Raw genomic sequence first — 22,948 nt, forward strand, 5'->3', positions numbered from 1 at the left:
TGTTTGAGCTTTTAGGACTACATTAGCTGGTGTATTGAACAAAATGTGTCATTCTTCAGTAGCTTCTGTAAGAAGCTAAATCAATTTCTAGCCATATTTATGCACCACTTTATCTAAAAGCATCTGAATTATCATTTACAGCTAAGATGCTTTATTAGCAGCTGGCATTGAAATTGCTCAGTAAAAAATTATATGTCACGTTATAGTAATTTTTAAATTGGTTTTAATCCAACATCATAAAATGTAAAACTCTTAAGTATGGTTTTTTAAAAAAATAATTGGCATTTTAGCATAAATGGACTGTTACCTCTTTCCAAATCAAATACCTGCAATATTTAGAAAATACTAATTAGTAAAGAAAACAGAAGTTCTTAAGCTAGATTGTATCTAATAATGGCATTTTTCTCAGAAAAGATGGCTTTCAGTGATTTAAAACATGAAAGGATTTTAGTATTTCTCCAAAATTCTCAATCTAGGAGGTTCTAAAATAGAAATAAACACATCTTGGCAGTTCTGTTTTAGTAAAAGGTATATTTAGAGAAAGTATTCAATACCTTAATTTCTCCTCTTGGCTCGGAATGTGGATATTACTAGGGAAATCATATGATCGCAACATCTCTATCCGAAATCACAAGTGTTCCAGAGAAAGGGGGCAGGGCAAAGGCTGAATGCCACTGCACCCGCCCTAGCAATGTGACGTTGGCTAAGTCATGAAACCTCTCCGATCCTGAGGATGTAGTGCTTGCTATTCATCCAGTAGACTGCTGTTGAGCTCTTGCTTTATTCTGTGCGTGGTAGCACTAGCAGGGTCTGGGCGATGGTGTTTAATAAAGCAATCACTCTGTCTCTGCTCTTGGGGTTACAGTCTAATGGCAGAGACGGTGATTACTATCTGTGATAAATAACCTGAAGGGAAATGCAGGGTGCAGTGACAGGAGGAGCTGAGCTAGACTCAGGGTTCCTTGGAGTGTCGCTTGAGCTAGGCTCATCACAGGGATGGGAAGGAGGCCTGGAGGAACAGGCCAGGAGGGAGCCGAAAGGGGAGAAGGGTGACTGGGCAGAGAAGGCAAAATGTGGACCAAGTCCCAGGCATCCAGTGACTGGTGAGGCTTAAAGGTGAGGCTGCAGCCTTTCTGAGGGGAGCACGTCATTGTAGGTGCTAGGATGGTCTAGGCTGGGAAGAGTTGTTGTGTTTGGAAATAGAACATCCAGTTCCTAATAAATCAGTTCAATGTGAAGGCATCAGAAGCCAGCTTTGACTTAAAAGCCTGCCCTGTAAACAATAACTGTGGAAAAGAAAGTGTGTAATTGGCAGGCATAATAGAATTTTCCAGTTTTATGCCCAAACCTAGAGTTTTACATCCCTCCAACCCTGTCCCAAGGAGTTCTCTCACAGTTTCCCTGTGGACCCAGCTCTGGCTTCTCATCCCAAGGCCTCGGGCGCCCTTTGGTTGGCCTTTTCTATACAGGTGCGTCCTCCCCCCAGCAGCTGCGCATTCAGAGGACCACATTCCAGACTTGGGAGTGGGGGGGTGACAAGAGTTCCAAAGCCTTGGCTTCTTCATCTGTATGATATGAAAATTCTAGGAACTACCTGCCAGGTTGTCTTGAGACTTGAATGCATTCTTTCAATACATTTTGATATTCTATGGATGGCGGATTCTAGGGTTCAACGAGAAATAGTCACATGTCCAGCATTATTCTTGGCGACAGAGCCAGAAGTTGAGCCCAGGTCTTCCTGGCTCCAGAGTCCAGTATAAACCAGCTGCTGTGGAATTCAGCGAGAGCTGGAGTCTGACTAGCCTGGGCAGAGTTTTGACAGAAGGGATGTTCTAGGCCAAGGGTACCACATGAGCAAAGGCCCAGAAGTCAAGAAACCTGAACCTGTACACAGTCTGAAGAGTTTGAGAACTGCTTAGAGAAGGTGTGTGTGAAAAGTGACAAGGGGGAAGGTTTTGTTTCTGTAAGACTGGACAGCCTTGACTGCTTGACTGAAAAGAGTGTGCTTCATTCAGGAGGCCTTGGGAAGCCAGGGAGGATTTCTGAGCTCCAGTGTTCTTATTTGTCCCCAGTATCTGAGTATTTGGTGTGCACAAAGCTCTGGCTAGACGTTTGATGAGTGAATAACTGATCAAAGCTTTAGAAAGACAAACTGGAAAGTCCTGTAGGAGCTGGATTGCTGAGGAGCCTGATGGCCAGGAGGCCACTGAGGAGACTGCCACGGCCATCTGGGTGTAAGCAGGCTAGTAGCTGAACCAGTGGAAGCTGTGGGCCGCAGGACACGGAGCTGATAAACAGACGGTTTGAGAATCTTGGAAAGGACAAAGATTCTTCAAGGAGCATGGATTACTCTTATGATCAGGAAAATTATTTTAAAAAGATTCAAGAATCTGAGTAACCATGTTTTTGTGACTTTGACTTACTCTTGTGGACACAGAGCTTCTGGTGAGCAGGGGTTTTTCTGCCCTCTGTATGGCTGCTGCCCTGCCAAGGGGCTGCCATAGAAAACAAGGCAGTGTTTGTGGAATTAATTGTTGAGTGATTAATATGTTACCGTTCTCTGTTTACTGGAATGGCATTATTAAGTCATCGCTCAGCCTTTTCTTTTCCAAATTAAATAGCCCATATTATTTTAATTTATCCCAAAGCATTTTAAAGCAGACACCATTTGCCAAGCCTCATGTATCTTTATGTGTTAAACTGCTTTTTCCTCCCCAGGTTCAAGGGCAGACGGGGTTTTCGAGGAGGATTCACAGATTGACATAGCTACAGTACAGGATATGTTGAGCAGCCACCACTACAAGTCATTCAAAGTCAGCATGATCCACAGACTCCGCTTCACGACCGACGTCCAGTTAGGTAAGTGTGTGGACAGGTGACAGACTTTCTGTAAGTGGTCAGATCGACATGGGGAGAGAAACCGCCTGCCGATTTGTGTGGCCTGAGTGACGAGCAGTGGTTTGTTTTCAGAGCACATGTTAAAACAATGAAATGTAAAGGCGCTCCTTTTTGCCACCTGAGTGCTCTGTCTTGTCTTCTTTTTTATGAAGCAGAAGATTAGAAATAGAACTAACTTGAGACTCTTTTCAAACTGATTGACTTCTGTGGAGTTCCATGATTTCCATTCTGTAATTTTCTCACATCCTCTCCTTAGAACTGCGTTGTAACATCGCCACTTGCCTGTTCTCATTCCGTGAATTCATTGCTATTCATTCATGCCTTTATTCAGGAGGCTTTTTTTTAATGATCTCAGAAGCTATATTTGGATCCTCACCAGATAATCTGGAACTAAAATTCAGTTAATATGTGGGGTTAATTTGTTTCCACCAAGCACTGAATGTCTGTTACGACTTAAACCTAACAGGAGTAGCAAGAGTGCCGTGGTGGTCAGCATGATGTGAACACCACACCGTCCTCCTCCTCATGGCCGTTACCCAGAGGTGTCCTCACGTGTGAGTGCTGCACACGCATTACTAACCTACCTAAAATGTAGGTGCTTTACTGTCTCCATCTGGCAGAGAAGGTATGAAATAGATGAGGTGTGGAGAGGTGGCGTCTCATGCCCACACTCACACAGCAGGTGGTTTCAGGGAAGAATCCTGGTCTGGCTAATGTGAGTGCCCGTTTCCTAACAGAGGACGACGGGAGCGGGGCAGTGGGTACAGGTACCTGGCTTTCTCAGTCAGGGAGCTGGCCTCTTCCCTGGCTCTGCTGGGACCTCAGCCGCAGCACCCCTTCCTGGGCATCCTGTACTTCATGTGTACAGGGAGAAAGCTTGAATTCTAACTCTAAGACTCATGAATGTTCTATTTCTCACAAAGGTTTCATATGTGTCTCATAATAAAACCTTTTCTTACATGGGCATTAGTCCAGCTAATTTGAAATAAGTCTCAAAAATCTCTCAAATATCTCTTACCAGCTTGACTGACAGGAGCTTGAAGTAAGCTGTCAGTAGCTTAGTAATTAAGAGATGAGCATTGGCATCACATCTGGTTTAAATTGTGACTCTGTCAACAACCAGCCATATTAGGCAATGTCTTAATCTTTCTGAGCCTCAATTCTGTTCTGTTTAAATGGGAATGTGAGTGTGCCAGCTTCTTAGGATTGCTGTGGGGAACAAGTCAGATACTCCATCGAGCTTAGCCAAGGCCTGGCAGTTGGTAGACCCTCTTAAGTAAGATCTATTAGTGGAGATGCAACATAGTGGAAGCTTGAAGGACAGACTCAAGAGTTAGAAGTCTCGGTTCAAACCCTGACTCATTTGTTAGCTGTATCAACACAGGCAAGTGATGCAAAGCTAGTCTCCTCCTTTGTAAGATGAAGGTAATAGTCCCTGTCTCACAGGTGGGGTGATTACGGGGACCAGATGTCTTACCACATGTGGAATGCTTAGAAAGGCCCTGGCACGTAGCAAGTGCTCAGTAAACATCAGCTTCTAAGATGATGGTGATTATGGCAGACCAAATAGAGAAATTAGCACCAGTATCTTAGAATCAGAACACACAGAACCCATCTTTTTTCCTGCTCTGTAGACCTCTTTATCCCTCCTCACAGAAAACCTCCAAAATGGTACAAAAGGCTTATTTAATGTTGATTGTTAAAACATAAAGTTCTTCAGAGTTTTTCTTCCTAAAGGTGCTTTTTCTGATATCTCTCATAGAAGTAAAAATAATGAGGCTGCTCAAAAACAAACCAGAAAGGGGGTGAAAGTACATGCTGTACGGTTCCATCTATATAATAATATTCAAAAATACACAAAGATAATCTGTAGATGTAATGACAGTGGTTATCCAGGGCTGAAGAGACTGCAGTGACTGGCGAGGGAGCATCTGGGGTGCTGGGAAAGTTCTGCTTCTTGGTCCAGGTGCCGATTACATGATTTCTGTAGACTTGGTGGGAAAGTCAGGTTTTATATAGTCTTAGGATTTATGCACTTTCTGTTTGTATATCCTCAGTTAAAAGTTTGCGAAGATAAAAGTGCTGCTCATACATCGTTCGTGCTTGCCTGCAGTTCTTTCTCAGTAACAGAAGGTCTGCTATTTCTGAGTGGTTCTAACTTTAAGAAGCCCAGTAACTAGCCTGACTGCAGTCGAGATAGAGGTCCAGGGTACAAGGCGGGGATTCTCCCAGGTGAGCATAATCAGCAAACCCATGCCTGCTCTTTCCCCAGGTGGAAAGCAGTGCCTTGGAAAGATAACCAAAAATTTTTTCTGAAGGGTAAAAGCCAAACTTGAATTCATCAGATTCTGATCTGTATATTCATTCAAAGGGAAAAGTTCACAAAAGGATCTGTGCCCAGACACCCAACTCTGCAGGGAACAGTGGGTTTGAATCCCAGCTTTACCGCTTACCTGCAGCCTAAGCTTAGACAAGTTCCTTCCTCTTTCAGTCTTCATGTTTGTCATTTATGAAGTGGGAATTACAATGTTCACCTTTCAGGACTGTGTATGAAAGTGGCCTACAGGAGTTTATCTTAGTGTTATCCTTGTCTTTAATGTTTATTTTATTTGCTGCTTTCTCTCCTGGTCCGCCATCTTGAAAGTGTTTAACCAGATCACTCAGATTAGGTAGTGGCTCTACTGGCAAGGGGCCTCCCTGTGGCTCAGCTGGTAAAGAATCTGCCTGCAGTGCGGGAGACTTGGGTTTGATCCCTGGGTTGGGAAGATGCCCTAGAGAAGAGAAAGGCTACCCACTCTAATAATCTGGCCTGGAGAATTCCATGGACTGTACCGTCCATGGGGTCACAAAGAGTTGGACACGACAGATTGACTTTCATTTTCACTTTCTGTTGGCAAAGTCATGGTGTGGACTTGTCAAGTAGGTGTGGATGATGCTGTTAACCCAAGTATCTCTCTAGAGCATTGGTTCTCAGAAGCAAGATGACTGGGAAGCTGGTTGTGGTCAGCTCTGGATGTTTCCAGTGATACCCATAGCGCCCTCTGGTGGAGAGTCACAACTGAGGCACTTCTAAAATAGGTATCAGCATTTGTTTCCATTATGAATCTAAATTTAGTCTTTAGCATTATAAACAAAAGCTTCATTAATTAATCTTTAGTACAGTGATTTTGTGACAGTCAGATAACCATGCCAATGAGTACTATATCATGCAGTGAATAAGTCCACTTCCTATTCCCATGCACATGAATTCAGATACACACTTCCTCCTTGGAAAGCAAATGGTAACACCCTCTCATTCTCACATCAACAACAAAAGCCTGCACACAGCAGTCCGGAAATTCTTCCTTTCTGAAACAGAATCAACTGCAAAGTTCAGGGCAGCACACACTCTTTATGAGCAGTCAAGTGAGCAGCTGGATTCTGAGATCAGTAAATAATTTATTTTATTTCAACTGACTAGCCAGGTGCTTCAGATCTTTCCTGACACTGATGGATGGTCTCCTCCGCTCGTCCATCCTGTGTCAGTCAGAGCAGAGATTTCACTTGCCCCCCTGTGGCAAGTTCTAAGCGGTAAGTGTCTGTGTGCGGCAGTCACCCCCAGTGCTGCCGATCCCAGAGAAGACCAGCCTTGCACTCTGAGGGAGTGGTACCTGAGAACGTGTTGCTGCGGCTCGGCATCCCCGGGCTCCACGGGGCCGTCACAGCGGCCTGCCTCCTGATCGAGGAACAGGGACCGATGCTCCAGTTTTACCATCTGCCACTTGTTTCTGCAGAAGTCAGGGGATAAGAGGCTCAGATTTTGATCTGCAAGACCCCAGATTCAATCGACTTGCCACCAGACTTTTATGTGAATGAAAAACTTCATTGGAGGCCATTCATGAAATGTGGGGCAACAATCTAATCTTTTTAAATAATATTAACAAGAAAAATTATAATTTTTAAAGTGAAGTGCAAGTCACTCAGTCACACCTGACTCTTTGCAACCCCATGGACTATACAGCCCATGGAATTCTCCAGGCCAGAATACTGGAGTGGGTAGCCTTTCCCTTCTCCAGGGGAATCTTCCCAACCCAGGGATCGAACCCAGGTCTCCTGCATTGCAGGGAGATTCTTTACCAGCTGAGCCACAAGGGAAGCTCTATAGTTTTTAAAAGCAGATATCATTTATCAAATGCTTGCTATATGCCAGGCACTCTGCTGGTCATTCTTGCATGCATTGTCTCCTGTGATCACAGGACTTTATTTGATAGTACTGATATTATCTCTGTTTTTTTATGTGAGAAAAGTGGAGTGTAGGGGAAATCTAGTAAGTAGTGAAGCTGAGGTCAGAACCCACGACTGTCTGAGGCTGAGGCCTCTGGCTAACCGCAGGATCATTCCTTGAAAGCAGATCCTCCTTGCACCAATACTCTATTCCTATAACAACGTATGGTATACAATGAACTTTCACCCCTTTACCCTATTTAACTGACACAACACATTGACAATGCTATTCCCATTTCATGACAGAAAACTGACATTTGGAGGAGTTAGTGAAATCCTTTGATGTATGTGAGGCACTTAGGGCTTACTGGCACTTAGCTGTTACTTAACAAGTACTGTCTTGCCCTCCCCCTCAGTCATCACATACACAGTAGGATATCCATCCCAGGAGCAGAACTGGGACTGAAACTCAATCCCATACACTCAGTCCAGTCCATCACATGACAGACGCCTCGGTCATTAATAGAGTCCCTTCACCAAGGAAGTGATTACTTCTGGTTGGCCCCTTCCAAACATTCTGTGCATCCTTCACTATTCTCCCTCCCCTGGCATCTGGAGGTCAGTGTCAGGGTAGCATGTGTGCTGCTAGTCCCTCCTCCATTCGCACTGTTGACCAATCACGGCACCTCTTCCCTCTGGGCAGACCTGACCCCAGAATCCTTTCCAACACTGCCCAGAAGCAGCGCCCACCAATCAGTTGGTGTTGGTTCTTAGGCTGAAATCTGTTTGCCATCCTTGCTCTACCAGCCCAGAAAACTCACCAGACAAACCCATCATGCCTGACTGTTCCTATATTTCCCAAAAACATTTTGGATATTTTTTCATCTTGTCTGCTTCCCTTCCGTGGTAGGCCTAAAAGTACAGATGCCCTTTAAGTGTAGACCTTACTTGAACTTATAGCAAGTTGAGATTTTTTTTCCCATTAACTTGACCTCCTGTGTGCTTGACCACAGGATCAGGCACTAAGACATGCTGCTGCTGCTAAATCAGTTCAGTCATGTCCGACTCGGTGCGACGCCATAGACGGAAGCCCACCAGGCTCCGCTGTCCCTGGGATTCTCCAGGCAAGAACACTGGAGTGGGTTGCCATTTCCTTCTCCAATGCAGGAAAGTGAAAAGTGAAAGTGAAGTCACTCAGTTGTGCCCAACTCGTAGCGACCCCATGGACTGCAGCCCACTAGGCTCCTCCATCCATGGGATTTTCCAGGCAAGAGTACTGGAGTGGGTTACTAAGACATGGTTGCTACCCAAACATCCCAAGGTTGGGTAGCAGGTTGAAGTAAGTTTAGGGAAACTGACTCTACAAGCGTCAAAAGGTAGACTTCCTTGATGGTCCAATGGTTAAGACTCTGAGCCTCCACTGCAGAGGGGCACAGGTTCCATCCCTGGTTGGGGAACTAAGATCGCGTTTACCACATGGTGTGGTCAAAAAGTTAAAAAAAGAAAAGGATCAGATGGCGAATGCCAGCCATAATCTAAGAAGCCCATGGTATACTATCGATAAGTTCTTGTTAGCTGGCTTACAGAAACTGAATTAATTATGACACACCAGCCAAGGGGCTGCCAATAAACCCATGTAAGAATCAAGACAGGGAAGGCCTTTCATTTACATGGTACCCTAAAGCAGCAGTTCCTACCATGACCGTGTATCAGAATCACCAACTCCTGGCCTCTTCCCAGATCTGTTGGCTCAGAATCTCCTCTTAATTGTGCGGTTTGGGAAATGCAGTCTCACAGTATTCAAAGGACTTTCTTGCCCCTTATCTCTTTGTCCAAGGCTTGTTTTTACTGATTGGGCAGGTCAGCCTGGTTTTCCCAGCACAGGGTCTCAGGCTGAGAAGTGTTATGCTGGCCATGCCATTTGTGCTAACTTGCGCCCTTCACCTTCTCAATTGTCAGTATTGACCATCTCCACATCACTAAAAGAATATAGTACTGAACATATAATATACCATGAATTCCATCTGTGAGATTATTGTGTAAGATTATAAAATAACCTCTACCAAAAGTTTCCATGGTTACGTCCATTCTCTCTTCATGAAATAGTCCATAGGCATAATCACAACACTTGTGATCACAGTAGTTTGTTAACAGAAGTATCAAGTGCAGTAGCACATACCTTAGAGAAGCAAAGAGGGCTTCGTCTTAAACCACCTCCAGTCAGGTTTGTAATGGCTGCCTGGAGCATCACGCTAAGGTAGCATCTCAAGCTGCATCTGAGAGCAAGGTCAACTCGGTGATTGATTAAAAATGCCTGCCCTGGGCCTGAACATGACGAGAGGCAGCGTGTTTGCCATCTGTTGTCGTTATTTAATCCATTGGTCAGTACCAACAAGCCAGCCCTCAAGAGAAGACCTTATCACAGTGTTACTTTTAATACATAGCATGCAAACTTAAGAAACACATTACAACACAGGACTGCCTGAGTGAAATCTGTATCTGTGGCCTGGTCTTATTACTCCTCAGGCTCACTCTGACACTAAAAGTAGTAACAGGGCATCCCTGTTACTTTCCGCTGGAGTACCTATGGAGTACAGTTCAAGTAATGACACAGTCCTGAAATGTGTGGTCTTAAAAACGGCCTGATCTTCCTTCCATGTTTCCATCTCAGATTGAATACTAAGGAGATAACCCTTGTCCGTGTAGAGACACTAAAATGTTCATGGGGAGACATCCATTATGCTTAGCTCCAAGATCCCTGGATCCACTGAGTCATTTGAGAATGCAAATTCTAACGTTCTAAGTACTTGTAACAATAAGCTAGTAACAAATTCTAGTATTAAATGATGATTCTCTTCCTATTGTGGCAACATTTTCTGAACCAAAAGTTGGGACAGAATTTAACAAATCCTAGTGAACCTGTGAAGTAGCAAGACAGACACCATCAAGACTTCCTCCAAAAAATGTCTTTACCACGTTAGTGCTTAATGCAGTGATCAAGTTAAGGGAAGATCTCCTGACGGAAAATGTCAGAAACTCGAGGGGCTTTTTCTAACTGTATGCTTTCCTTTCCACTCCCAGATCTTCTCTTTTGAGAATCCCTACTGGATAATCCAGGATTACTAATGACAATGTGCCAGGCTCCTCAGATGGCTAAGAAAGAATTAAGAACTGGAAAAAGTGGATAACCACTGGCATAATGAAAATGAATGGGAATCAGATAGGCGAAAGTTGACCAAGGTTCCGTATTCTTTTTACCACTTCCTCATCCTTGGCACTTGAGCTCCACCAGTGTACTGAGTATGGGGAAGATCTGCTGTTTCCTCATTCTGCAGGTGATTAATTATAAATTCTCTTAAGAAACATTACTGCTTCCTCACATTTAAGTTCACCTGAGGTATAGTTGCTAAGTCGCTTCAGTCGTGTCTGACTCTTTGCAGTCCTTTGGATTGTAGCCCACCAGGCTCCTCTATCCGTGGGATTCTCCAGGCAAGAATACTGGAGTGGGTTGCCATGCCCTCCTCCAGGGGATCTTCCCCACCCAGGGAATGAGCATTGGCAGGCAGGTTCTTTACCACTAACACCCCCTGGAAACCATGTATTTACCAGGAGAATATTTAGTTTGGGAACCTAACTTCCCAGTATAAAATCTTTGCAACTGCCTTCTCTACAGCAAGAATTTCGCCCTCATCCAAGGATGGGTGTTACTGAGATTAAATAGTCCAAGGTCTTGTTTAGTGAGCACCTTGTGCTGAGCACCGTACTGAGTTCTGTACAGACATGGTCTCATTCATGGTCAGGCCACCTCTAAGTTTGCATTCCAAGGGTAATGGTCTAGTCAAGTATAGCAGACTTGTCCCCAAGTCTCTAACTGATCATACATTGAAATTGGCCGCATTTAGCTCTGGATCCCAAGTGGTTTTGGGATGTTTATCCACTTAACAGAACCAGTGATCCACTTGATCTCAAGAATGTAAGGTTCTACTGATCTCATTTTGGATCCCTGATAAATTGTCGGAGACTGTGCATTTTATACTGCAATGCATTTGATCATTATAAAAGTGCATAGTGAGATATACTGGATCTTTTTAAGCCCCAGCTTATTCATTTGGGGATATGAATTATGTTGTAGCTCTGTCATTAATGGGTGACATCAGACAAGGCATATCCCAGCCCTGAGCCTCAATTTCTTTGTATGGAGAATAAAAGTCCCGGACTGGGTGATCTCTCAGGTCTCATTAAGCCCAAACAGCCTGTGTATCTGATCCTGTGTGTAAATTCAGAAAAGTTTCAAAGACTTCCCTGCCTGCTCTGTGGATGCTATCGATTGCTATATAGATTTAGCAAAATCCACTCTGGCAAGGAGTTGTTCAGTGGCCCTCCCAGGAGGCTTTTGCAGGCTTTCGCAGGCTGTAGGCAACCGGAAGACAAGAGGATTGCAGAACTGTGTGAAAAGCAACGCTGGGATTTACCAGTGGTGGGGCTTTTGTAGTCTCAGACTCACGCTTGTAGGAAATTGATGAATGAACCACACCTCATGATGTCTGAGCAAATAAACAGTAACTCGGGAAATACACTGAGGTGTGGAATGTTAAATGCCCTAATTTTTGCCAAACTGGTGTTTCAGCTTCTTGGAAGGGCATTTTAAGCGTGCCCTGAGTGGGGCTGTGCCTTCTAAGAGTCACGCATGCCCCTCTGGGACGGTAGGGAACAGCTTAGGGGTCAGAACACGTGGACTCAGTCCCATAGTCCCGGGCTTCAGCCCCGACGTCGCTGCTTACTAACATGAGTCACCCTGGGCAAGTATGTCATTTCTCCTTTCCACGGTCATTTTTAGTAGTAATTCTGATACCAGTTGAGCCCTTATAATGTCCCAGGCACTCTGCTCTTTTCTATATGCTTAAGCCATTCTACCTTCATGATACCCTGGAAGTTGGTACTGTTTCCCCATTTTACAAGGGAGGAAGCTCAGGCTCACCAAGGGAGACTGCCACTTTGCCCAGGATAACATCAGCAGACCAAGATCTCCAGATTAATGACCTGGAGACCATGCAGGGCAGGGGTTCCCTAGCACCAGGGTTTCCACAACTTCAGGTGTGAAAATATTCTTCCTGATTTTGAATTGAACTCTTGGAGATTGCCAGGAAGAAGTTTGCCCTCTTGGGGATAGGAGGCTATTGCCAGGATTCATGGGGTTGAGAGCATTGGTCTCCGAAATTGGACAGTCATTCTGGATCCTGGTGCTTCTCATACTGGGGTATAGAGTGGCTCCCCAAGAGAATCACCCCCCACCCTCACCCCAGACTAGAGCCTGCCAGGTCCCTTGTTCATACCCCTCCCGTGACTCTCCAAGCTCGCACTCAGTGTCCTGACCATCACCTCTTGATCTGTGTCACACCCCTTAGCCTAGTGCCTGACTCCAGATAACAGCAGTCACGAGAAGCAGTAGCAGATGTCCCTGTGTATGTGAATTGCTCAGTCTTGCCTAAGCCCAAGCCCAAGCTCAGTCGCTCTTTGCAACCCCAAGAACTGTAGCCCACCAGGTTCCTCTGCCCATGGGATTCTCCAGGCAAGAATACTGGAGTGGGTAGCCATTCCCTTCTCCAGGGAGTCTTCCCGACCCAGGGATCAAACCGGTATCTTGTGCATTGCAAGCAGATTCTTTACCATCTGAGCCACTAGGGAAGGCCACTAGCTATGGATTAAGCACTATTGCTGACACTTTTATAAGTCTTATTCATTCAGTCCTTATAACAAGCCCATGAGGTGGATTCTATTATTGCCAGTTTTTAGCAAGTTTCCCAAAATCACAGCATTAGAAAATAGGGACGCTGATCCCCAAAGTCCGGATCAGGAATGTCTGACTCCAGAGTTCCCTGTCCGTAACCTCTAGGCCACTGCCTTGAAACACAAACTGGGCTGTTCCTGCCTTCCTGGTAGAGATAGGCTGAGCTTGTGATAAGTTGCTACACATGAAAGGACCCAGCACAAAGGTTGTCCAGGGTAGGTGCCCAGTCTGTGTTAGCAGAAGTAACACATAGGGCTAATTTCCTCTTAGGGAAATCTTTCAGTTAGCTAAAACAGACACAGGTCTCCTGGCGATAACTCTAAGGCCTTGGACAAATCGTCTCCCCAGAGAGTTGTATATACGTTAGAGTTGCATTTTTGTTTATTTTGAGCTGTCTTGTTAAGGAAGGATTTATACGCTGGCGTTGATGTAGGACAGCAATCAGGCAGTGTTTTCTGCTTTGACAGTTGGTGTGATAGTTTGCTCCCAGTGAAGTTTGACTCACTGTATCTGGAAGCTGTCAGAAGTGGGAACATGAAAAGGTCATGACGGATGGCTTTGGATAAGTGGGTTGGGGAAGAGAGCTGGTAAAGGAGACAAATGGCCTCCCTTGTTTCCGAGGGAAGGGGCCAGCCCTAGCCGCTTCGGGCCAGCCTGCGTCCTGTCTCCCTCCTCACTGGCCGAGCCTGCTGGAGTTGAGCCTCCCAGGCACCGTCGGTCAGAGTGGCACCCGCGTTTGCAGCCCTGTGGCTACCGGAGGACTGCTCGGGGGAGGTCTTCTCCAATTTAGGATCACTTCTCATCATTACCAGTTACAGAATTTAACATACTCCTCTCCTCTCATGTTTTAAAAATTAGGTGGCTCAGACAGTAAAGCATCTGTCCGCAATGCAGGAGACCCGGGTTCTATCCCTGGGTTGGGAGGATCCCCTAGAGAAGAAAACAGGAGTATTCCACTCCAGTATTCTTGCCTGGAAAATCCCATGAACCGCGGAGCCTGGTAGGCTACCGTCCATGGGGTCGCAAAGAGTCGGACACGACTGAACGACCTCACTTTCACTTTCTGAATTCTAAAGTAGAAACCAACCCCCACCAAAAAAGTCAACTTTTAAAATGATGTTTGTTTTTATTTTGGTGAAATTTCCACTGGCCAGAGTTGACTTAACCAATGAAGCAGATCCTTTTGACCTCTTTTCTGTAAATATTTTCCCTGTCCTTCTCACCTAGCATCATAAGAATTTTTCCAAATCAGAGCTTTTTTTATACAGTTTTTCATGGTTGCATTGTATTCCGACATGGTTGTCTTAACTAGTTCTCTATTGTTGGCCATTTAAGTTAGAGAAATGTAAACTTAATAGAAACCAGCTTTCCCTTCTTTTCTTGGGCATATATTTATCATTTGAATTGCCTGTTAATCATGCATAAATGACACTTCAAGGAGTGCCTCTGCCTTTCCTTCAGAAGAAAGTGAAATTGTTAGTCGCTCAGTTATGTCCGACTGACTCTGTGTGACCCCATGGACTGTGGCCCGCCAGGCTCCTCTGTCCATGAGATTCTCCAGACAAGAACACTGGAGTGGGTTGGCATTTCCTGCTCCAGAGGATCTTCCCGACCCAGGAATTGAACCTGGGTCTCCTGCAGTGCAGGCAGATTCTTTACCAGCAGAGCCACCAAGGAAGCCCTTTCTTCAGAGACTTGACACAAAAACTTCAGCCGAGGAAATCAGAACCATGCTCCGCGGTTGAACAGAATACTGATAGAACTTCATGCTTCAGTTTGCCACATATGAACAAAATTAAAGGTGTGCATTTATTGGCTGCTGCTGCTAAGTCACTTCAGTCGTGTCCAACTCTGCGACCCCATAGACGGCAGCCCACCAGGCTCCCCCGTCCCTGGGATTCTCCAGGCAAGAACACTGGAGTGGGTTGCCATTGCCTTCTCCGATTTATTGGCACATTTGAATATTATTTGTTCCTTGGTGAAAATGGAAAGAGAAGACTAAAGACTGGGTGAGGAGCAATGGGGTAAGTCCCACACTCAAGACCCGGATGGCTCTGGGTATGAACACGACTTTCCCACTTAAACCCTCCCCAGCCTTAGACCAGCGCCTTCCCCTCTCCTAGCATGGGTTACAGCACCTCGCACAGTTCGGGGGGAATAATGCTGGGGCTGAGAGGACACGCTCTGGAACCAGGTTACCTGGCTTTCTTCCCATTCTGGCTCTGCCCCTTAGCAGCTGTGTGAACTTGGGCAAGTTACGTCTCCTCCCCATGGTTTCAAGTTCCTCATCTATAAAGTAGAGGGAAACACAGGAACTGACCTCATCCGGTGGTTGTGAGATTGGCATCAGTGCACACGAGGGGTTCCTACCCTTTCTGGCACAGAGTTGGTGCCAGTTAATGCCTCTCCACCCTTTACCCCCGACCTGGCCTGTAGCACCAGCCTCCAAACTGCTCTCCTCTCCACCAGGCTGCCTTGTCCTTTCAGCTCCAGGCTGGGGCCCGAGAGGTCTGTTTGCTTCAGGCTGAATTCCGCAGTGGAGGCTGGGTGTGCTCAGTAAAGTGGGCTCCAATGGTGCTGCCACTTGTCCGGCAGGAGCGAGCAGGGTCCTGTGAGGCCGTGTGCCCCGCTTTAAGAAGCCAGACCTCACACACATCTCAAGGAGGGGGAGATTATTTAATGTAGAAAAGGATTTTTCCCATCAGGAGAGATTCCCCTACAGGCTTCTTTAAATAGTGACTCCTCTAGGCAGGCAAGTGTTTCACAGATCATTAACTGCTTGACTGAAAGCCTGCAGGGCAGAGAAAGTTAAAACTAAAGTGTTGGGAGCCCCTGCCAATTACAGATCAATCCAAAATGAAGATAAAGTATCTCTGAAACTAGGAGTCACTGGGAAAATGTGATTTGATTCAGAAAAAATCTGATTTCCACGCAGCTATTTTGAAATACACCGCTTGTTTCAGTGGTGTTCCACCTGCCTGCCTGTCTTGATCCTAATGCATTCAACTCCCACATCTTCATCCCCAAACCGCAGACTTGGGGGTTCCCCTTGGTGAATGGTGACTGCACACTAACCCCAGGAAAGGGTGTGTTTGGGAAAGTGTTCTCGTGGTGGAACAGCTTAGGCTACTGATGCTAAGATACAGCCCATAATGGATGAACTCTACAGGAACAATTTGCAGATAAAAATCATAGAAGTTAAAGTGTACTTTACATGATAAAAGAAAGATGAAAGAGGACGAGAGTCTGTTACATCTGAGATGGTTACAAAAGTCCTGCTTTGTGAAGTAGGCTCTGTTGAAAAGATTGATGCAATGGGGAGTGACCTTGGCTTGGAGCAGGAGCTGGTGATGTATGTATGCGCATCCCTCTGCTAAATGGACCCAGATTTGTAGCACTAATATACATGGGAGCCCAGAACCAAACTCAGTACGGCAATAAATCAACAGCCACTTTGGGTGTCATTTCTGGTTTATATTCCACTATTGTTCTATCACTTTAATTCATGTCACTATCATCTTTTCATCTGGAACAGTTTTATATAATTTTCCAGTGGAGTTACCTGACAAATCCTATCAAATTAACAAGCTACATTAACAATATTGACTGACTACGGCTTCAGGAGTTGCAGGGCCGTAGAACAAAATTTTAAAGCCGTGTCTCTCTGATGACGATCGTCCCCCTCCCTTTCTGAGAAAGGAATGTGGGGCAGAGTTTATTCCACAGAAGAGATATGCACATTTATTTTGCTCTGCTCATTTTGACTTTTATAAATGTCAAAATAAGAAGCAGAGGAAGGTAGGGAGGGGGGAGCCACTTACAACCAACAATCATGGTGTAAGTACTTTTCTTCTTTCAGGGAACTGTAGAAATGTCCAGATCTTTAACAATTAATGACCAAATTGGAGGGAAGAATGTGACTGGGTAGTCATAATCTATTTTAAGTGAAATGTAATAAAATCAGTCTCCTGATACATTCTCACCCTCCTGAAATCATCTAGACCTGAACGTCCAGTCAGTTGGGCTGATGACATTATGCCTAATTGAAATATGGCATTCCTGAAAGATGCCTAATGACAAATTCCGGCATTCGATTAATTAAAAAAATACCAATTGTTCATCTTTTCCTAAGACCACACGGTAATGACTGGGGTTAAGCAACTGAACTGCAGGGTCTCCTTCAGATATGGCAGGTGACACTGCTGTAGTCTCTCTGGCCTCCTGCCTTTGTCTGGCTGCTGTCTGGGATTTCTTTATTCATAAAATAAAAGGGAGACGAGTGGAGTGCATAGCACAACTCATCACTAGGATTTTGTATTTCTGTTCTTTTTTCATTTTAAATGTGGTCCGACTGGTCATTGTGGTCTCTTGGTTTTTGTTTTTTAATGTAGCTATTTTATCTGCCTTATCTTTTGGCCTACCAAGTTTTCTCACGTGATAGTTTAAAATTCCTGAGTGTGATCCATAGGATGAAATATGTTAACTCTGGTTGTCTTTTCTGTTACAGAATGTAGATGCGGTGATTTTAACGGTTTCTTATATCTTCATTTTGCTTGTTCTCACTTTGACCCTGACCTTGAAACTGTGGCTTAAAAATTAATTACTTTTAAGATTCCTTCTGGGGCCCACTCTGGAAGGATATTGAAGGGTTTCGTTTCACTTCATGAACAGATTCCTCAGTTTTCAGTAAAATGGAAACGAGAGCTTCTAGACTAGATGTTATGTGTCAGGCTGGGCACCGTCTGCTCGGAGATCCAGGAGAGTGTGGCTGTGGTTTCCAAGGTGGTCCCAGGACACCCTGCCTCCCTGCCGCTGTCACGGTTCTCCCGACAGCTTTGCTCCCGGTCACTGAGCAGTGTGTTATGTCTCTCAGGGCTCTGAAAATGAAAGCTGAAGTCCCCATAGTTAACATTCTGGTTCCCTGTTAGAAAGCCTTTGTTGGATAAAGTGCATACCCAGGGCTGTCTCCCTTAGTGGAGGAGCAGTGCCTCCACAGCCTGAAGCCGTGCACTTGGAAGGTTTTACATGAAGCACCTTGTGGTCCTCCTGTGGCTTCCTTTAAATATGCTGTGGACAGTTACTTAGTGTCAGAGAGTTCTTCAGTGAGAGAGAAACTTTTCCTGTGTTTGGTGTGGAAGATTTTTCCAGGTCAGAAGCTCTTCATTGGTAGCCTGACTGCTTAGGCATAGGTGATTTGACAGCTCTGCCTGCCCAACCCAGATCTTCTACAACAAAACACAGCAGAGACCACTGATGAGAATTGTTTAGATGAACCTTACCTTACAGTGTATTTCACTAACGATATGTAGGTAAGCTTTATATTACATCTTTTCCAAGAAGGAAGGCTTCATCATACCTTCATATATGGATTTTGGCTGCTGCCCCTCTCCCCACCCCGACCCCGGCTCACTCACCCAGGAGGCCAGACAGGCGGCTTCTCCGTGCCATTTGGAGCCTCCTTACATCTGTCTTAAGAAGCCCATGGCATTCCCCGAAGCCCTAGAGAGAGTTCATGCTTGTTCAGTTTAGGATTTACAAAACAGGTCAGATGATTTCACTGAAATCACTTACACCTCATACTTCTCGTGGCTTCTCTTCTGTCCTCCCCTTGGCCTTACAGGTATCTCTGGAGACAAAGTGGAGATAGACCCTGTCACGAGTCAGAAAGCCAGCACCAAGTTCTGGATTAAGCAGAAGCCCATCTCGATCGATTCTGACCTGCTCTGTGCCTGTGACCTTGCAGAGGAAAAAAGCCCCAGTGAGTAGTGCCTTTTATTTATGTCTCCTTTCTCTCTTCCCCCCGCTTCCCCTCTGTGTGCTGGGTGCCAGGAGAATATATTGCCACCGTGTCCTTTTTTCCTTGGGTCTCTTTAATTCATTACCAGAAATTTCTTTTAATCAAATGGGATTGTGTTGTGGTACCGAGAGCCTGACACGGGCCCCTCTTCCGCTCAGTCTTGATGGCAGTAGAGGCACTCACAGCGGCTCCTGTCCTCAGTGCCCCCCCACCGCCACCCCCAAGGGGGACTGGGGGCTGGGGGCAGCTTCCTGCCAGGAATCTGCACTCCCCAGAGCCCTCATTTCACTTTATGCTCCCTTCCTCTGCCTGTTTGGGGGGCTGGACCAGTGAGACCCGGACCTGCCTGCCTTCCTGGCCAGATCGAGGGAAGCTGGAGAATTTCCCATGGCAGCTGAAGACTAGATTTAGATATCCATCATGCCAGAGGTGTCAGCACCCTCCAGATTATTGGCAGCTGCATGACCTACCAGCTCGTAATTAAACCCCCGCCTGGTGCTGTGGAAGAGATCACTGCTGGGCTGGTACGCCTCTGGTTAAATTACCAAAGTTGATACAGTCCAAGTGTATATTGTAGCATATATGTTTTTGCAGTTCAGTAATTGAGGATAGCCTTTAGATTAATCATTTTTAGGACTTCAGTCCCATGAAAAGACAGAAAGGACGCAGATCACACTGATACTCCCCCATGGAAGAAAGGATTTGTTGATTTGCTGGTTCTCGCCTTCAGAGCCTATTTACAATGTTGCCACCCAGCACGCACCCCAATAGCGTAGCTTCCAACTCAGTAACTTGGAGCACCCAGTTTGTGTTAGTCTCCTTGATTCCAGTGTCTGCTAAATTGGGAACAAATACAGGGAACAGTAAGAAATCTAAAGGCCAGCAAGTGTCTGTAATGTGGCTCCAGTTTTTGAGATGAAACCGACTAAACAGGGGCCTAAAGAACAAAACCTGGGCCTGGATCCCACCTGGCGTCGTTTATGCGGGGGTGTGTAATTGTTTTGTTGAATCCAGCCGTACTACATGGTCTCCTCCTTTCAGCTCCATAGCCTACAGCTGAGCCGGAAGGGGGACCCTAGTGGTGCAGGGAAAGGAGGAAGGCCATGCTCACCCCCACCCTCACACCGTCCCACCGTCCTGTCGTCCCAGTGAGGCCTCGGGGGCCTGCAGAGACAGCATGGCTGCCAGAAGGAGTGGTGAAAAACCGCCTGCTGCTCTGGGGCCCTTGCCCAAAGACCGCCAGATTCCCTCCTCCTTTAGACAAACATCTTTTTCCTAATCCCTCTCCCTCGAGCTAGTCAGCCAATAAAGATGTCATCATTCTAGCGTCTTTCTTCCCAAGAACTCAAGATGCTTTGAAAAGTAACATTTTATAAATGCGCCATGTGTCTGAGAAGTGAGAGGCAGTCCACTTACATGTTACATAGGGGGATATGCTGGAGTGGAAAGGTTAGGGAAAGAGCTAGAAACAGGATTCAGATTTCCCTTATATTCCTACCAAGACACTATGCGAGCCGGGCTGGGCTTCAGGCATCAGAAGGTAACGGATGTAACATGCCCAGCCTCGTAGGGAATAAAGCAGAGATGGACAGCCACACCCTCCTGTGGCCTCTTGAGGCCACTCAGCCAAGAAGTACTTCTCACACGTCTCTGAGGGTGAGGCCAAGTTCCAAAGTCTTAGGGATCCAGAGCAGACCTGGGCCCCGCCATTTCAGTACTGACAGCCCAGCAGGAGAGTCTTTGTCATATGCTCAGACCTACTGGATGGTTCTGTGTAAAACCTGCACGTGTAGGTCTTGTTAGAGGTTCCCCCTCTCACTCTAGAACTGTGACCCTTTGTGAGCAGAGAGGCACACTGCCTGCCCCAGTAAAACACTTCCTGAATCCTTGTCTCCATCACAGCACTTTCAAACCATGTCCCTTAAAACTCTGGGTTCTCGGGGAACTGCCAGGGCCTATGTGTGTGTCTGTGTGTTTGTGTGTATATGTATGGGTGTGTGTGTGTAGGGCAGAGTTGGGCATGAGGCTTCCCCTTCACCCAAAGGATTCTGCATTTAACTCCAACCAGTTTGTGGATTCTGCACTTGAAAAAGTCAATTGATAAAAAGGATTTTGCTGTTTTTTAAATATATATATATATATATTTGAGAGTTGCAGGCTCACAAAATGAAATTAAGACATTGACTATTTCAGGCTAGTGGCCCATAATTTCCCATCCTGAATTTGGACTGGAGTCTCTTTGAACTACCAGCACACAATCACACGTGGAATTTTGTGCTTCTGCTCTCCCCTCTGCCTGGAATACGCCTCCAACCTGACCCTTTCTCTCATTTGTGGACACCTCCGTTTCCTCACACGAGGCCCCCTCATTTGTCAAGATCCAGCTCCCAGTGTCAAGACTTTTTCTGTAATTCTGCCCCCTGGAGTTTGCACACACCCCTGGTAAAGCACCTCACATACACTGTGTGTGTTTGAGGTCTGACCCTCTCTCCTACCCCCATCTCCATGCTGAACTCACAGACCAGAGACTGGTTTCCATAACCTTGTCCCCTAGCTCAGCACCTTCAGGGTTGTTCTTGGTGAGTGTTTACTGTCGTGAAATAGAACTTAATGAGGCCGCAGTTTAGAAACCAAAGTTATTCAACGACATTTATATTGTAAAGTGTCCAAACAAAGGTGTATTCAATGAATCAGCTTGATGCTGTTACTGTTTTATGATTTCCGGTATCTCCATCAAATTAATTCATTGACTTAATCTAAAAAGTTCATCTTCAAAACCATCATCAGACCACAGAATTAATCTATGGGGCTGCTGCTGCCTTTTTTTTTTTTTAAAGGATTAATGGTAACCCTTTTTTATCTTCTGTGTCTGTTGAACCTTAGAAAAAAGTTATTTTAACAGCACTAAAGAAATGAAAGTCACTATATTTCATAAGTTTAGCCTGTGATTTTTATCAGCATAGTGATGTATGTTTGTAGCTGAGTTTACATCAAAAATTATTCTTGGGGCCTTCTTGAATGAATTATGGAAAAGAGAGAGAGTCTAGAAGTAGATAAGGTTTTTTGATTTCTGCAATATATTTCCTTTTTCATGTTTTTATCTCTTATAACACAAGTGTCTTGCCGAAGACTGGAACGTGTGACCAACTGGAATAATTTAGTTGTGAAAACAGAGCAGACGTGTTATTAAACAGCCCTCTTTACAAAAAGGCAGTAAGTGTTTGGAGGATAATGAAGTTGTCCCCAGTCTTACTTGAGACATGTTTGTCAGAATTTTGAACAGAAAAGAAATGGTTTTTTAAAACCTTCGAATATGGCCAGTTTGCAGTGTTTATTGAGAAAGCTGCTGTCAAACCATTAATTTGGTCGTCATAAAGAACACAACTCAAGTTTAATTGATGCCGAATCCAAAATGTATGAGAATAGCTGACTTGGCAAAGGGACTGAGCGTTAAGAGCGCCTGCAGTGAAACACGTAATTCCATACACTGTGGCATCAGAAAGACCCAGGCTCTGAAGCCCTGCTCCGTAAACAGCCATGCCGTGGCGCTCTCCTTCCCTAACCTCTCCCTCTTGCCCGTGTTCTCACAGGGATGAGTCATTGCTCTGTCCCTGTGAGTGTTTAAGACTTGGAACTTAATCACTAAATAGATACATGCCTTTAAAAAAAACTGTACATGTAAATATGGACTCTTAACAAAAATTAGTTGAAAGAAGCAGTGTGTCCACAGCCCTGAGAAATTAAGAATAAATTCTGCCTTTCTGGATTTTTAAAAATGCTGTTTGCTGCTATTATTATTCAAATCAGTGATGTCTAAGTCAGATTTTGCCACTCTTTTGCTGTTTTGAAGGATATCACTGACCTCTCAAAGATGAATTAATGTGAATTCATTTTAACTGAACAAAGATTTGTATACACCGTGTAGAAGAATGTTTCCAACAGAAAAAAACCACAGTTGAATTGTCTCAGAAATAATTCTCCATCCTTATAAGGTCTAGACATAGGCTTTAAATGTGGTGGGCGCTCTTTTTAAGTCCTGGTTTCAAATTTCAACAGTGAAACAAAAGCAAGGACCCTTTCTGTGAAATTAGCACCCATCAGGGACTCTGAAGCTGTATTTAAATAAAGTACCAGACTCAAGGATGCCACGTCTGGTTTTATCATAAGAAGGTTGTGCAGGTTTAGAGTCTTTAAAGGAAGCAGCCTATCATTAAGAAATCAGATTTAAACTTTAATAAAGTAGCTGTCGTCTTTATAGCTGA

At 45.1% G+C, this 22,948-nt stretch overlaps 1 protein-coding gene across 18 annotated transcripts in view; it reads left to right on the top strand.

Annotated features, from left to right (window-relative positions):
• The window catches only part of MAPKAP1 (MAPK associated protein 1), a 240,055-nt gene that overhangs the window by 193,152 nt on the left and 23,955 nt on the right, over nucleotides 1–22,948 (top strand). For all 18 annotated transcript variants that reach the window (XM_042245202.1, XM_027965752.2, XM_042245212.1 and 15 more), the window contains 2 exon segments: nucleotides 2,719–2,859; nucleotides 18,510–18,647. In XM_042245202.1, coding sequence (XP_042101136.1) covers nucleotides 2,719–2,859; nucleotides 18,510–18,647 — 279 coding nt within the window.

The sequence above is a fragment of the Ovis aries genome, chromosome 3 (genome assembly GCF_016772045.2).
Source record: "Ovis aries strain OAR_USU_Benz2616 breed Rambouillet chromosome 3, ARS-UI_Ramb_v3.0, whole genome shotgun sequence".
Classification (NCBI taxonomy): Eukaryota; Metazoa; Chordata; class Mammalia; order Artiodactyla; family Bovidae; genus Ovis; species Ovis aries.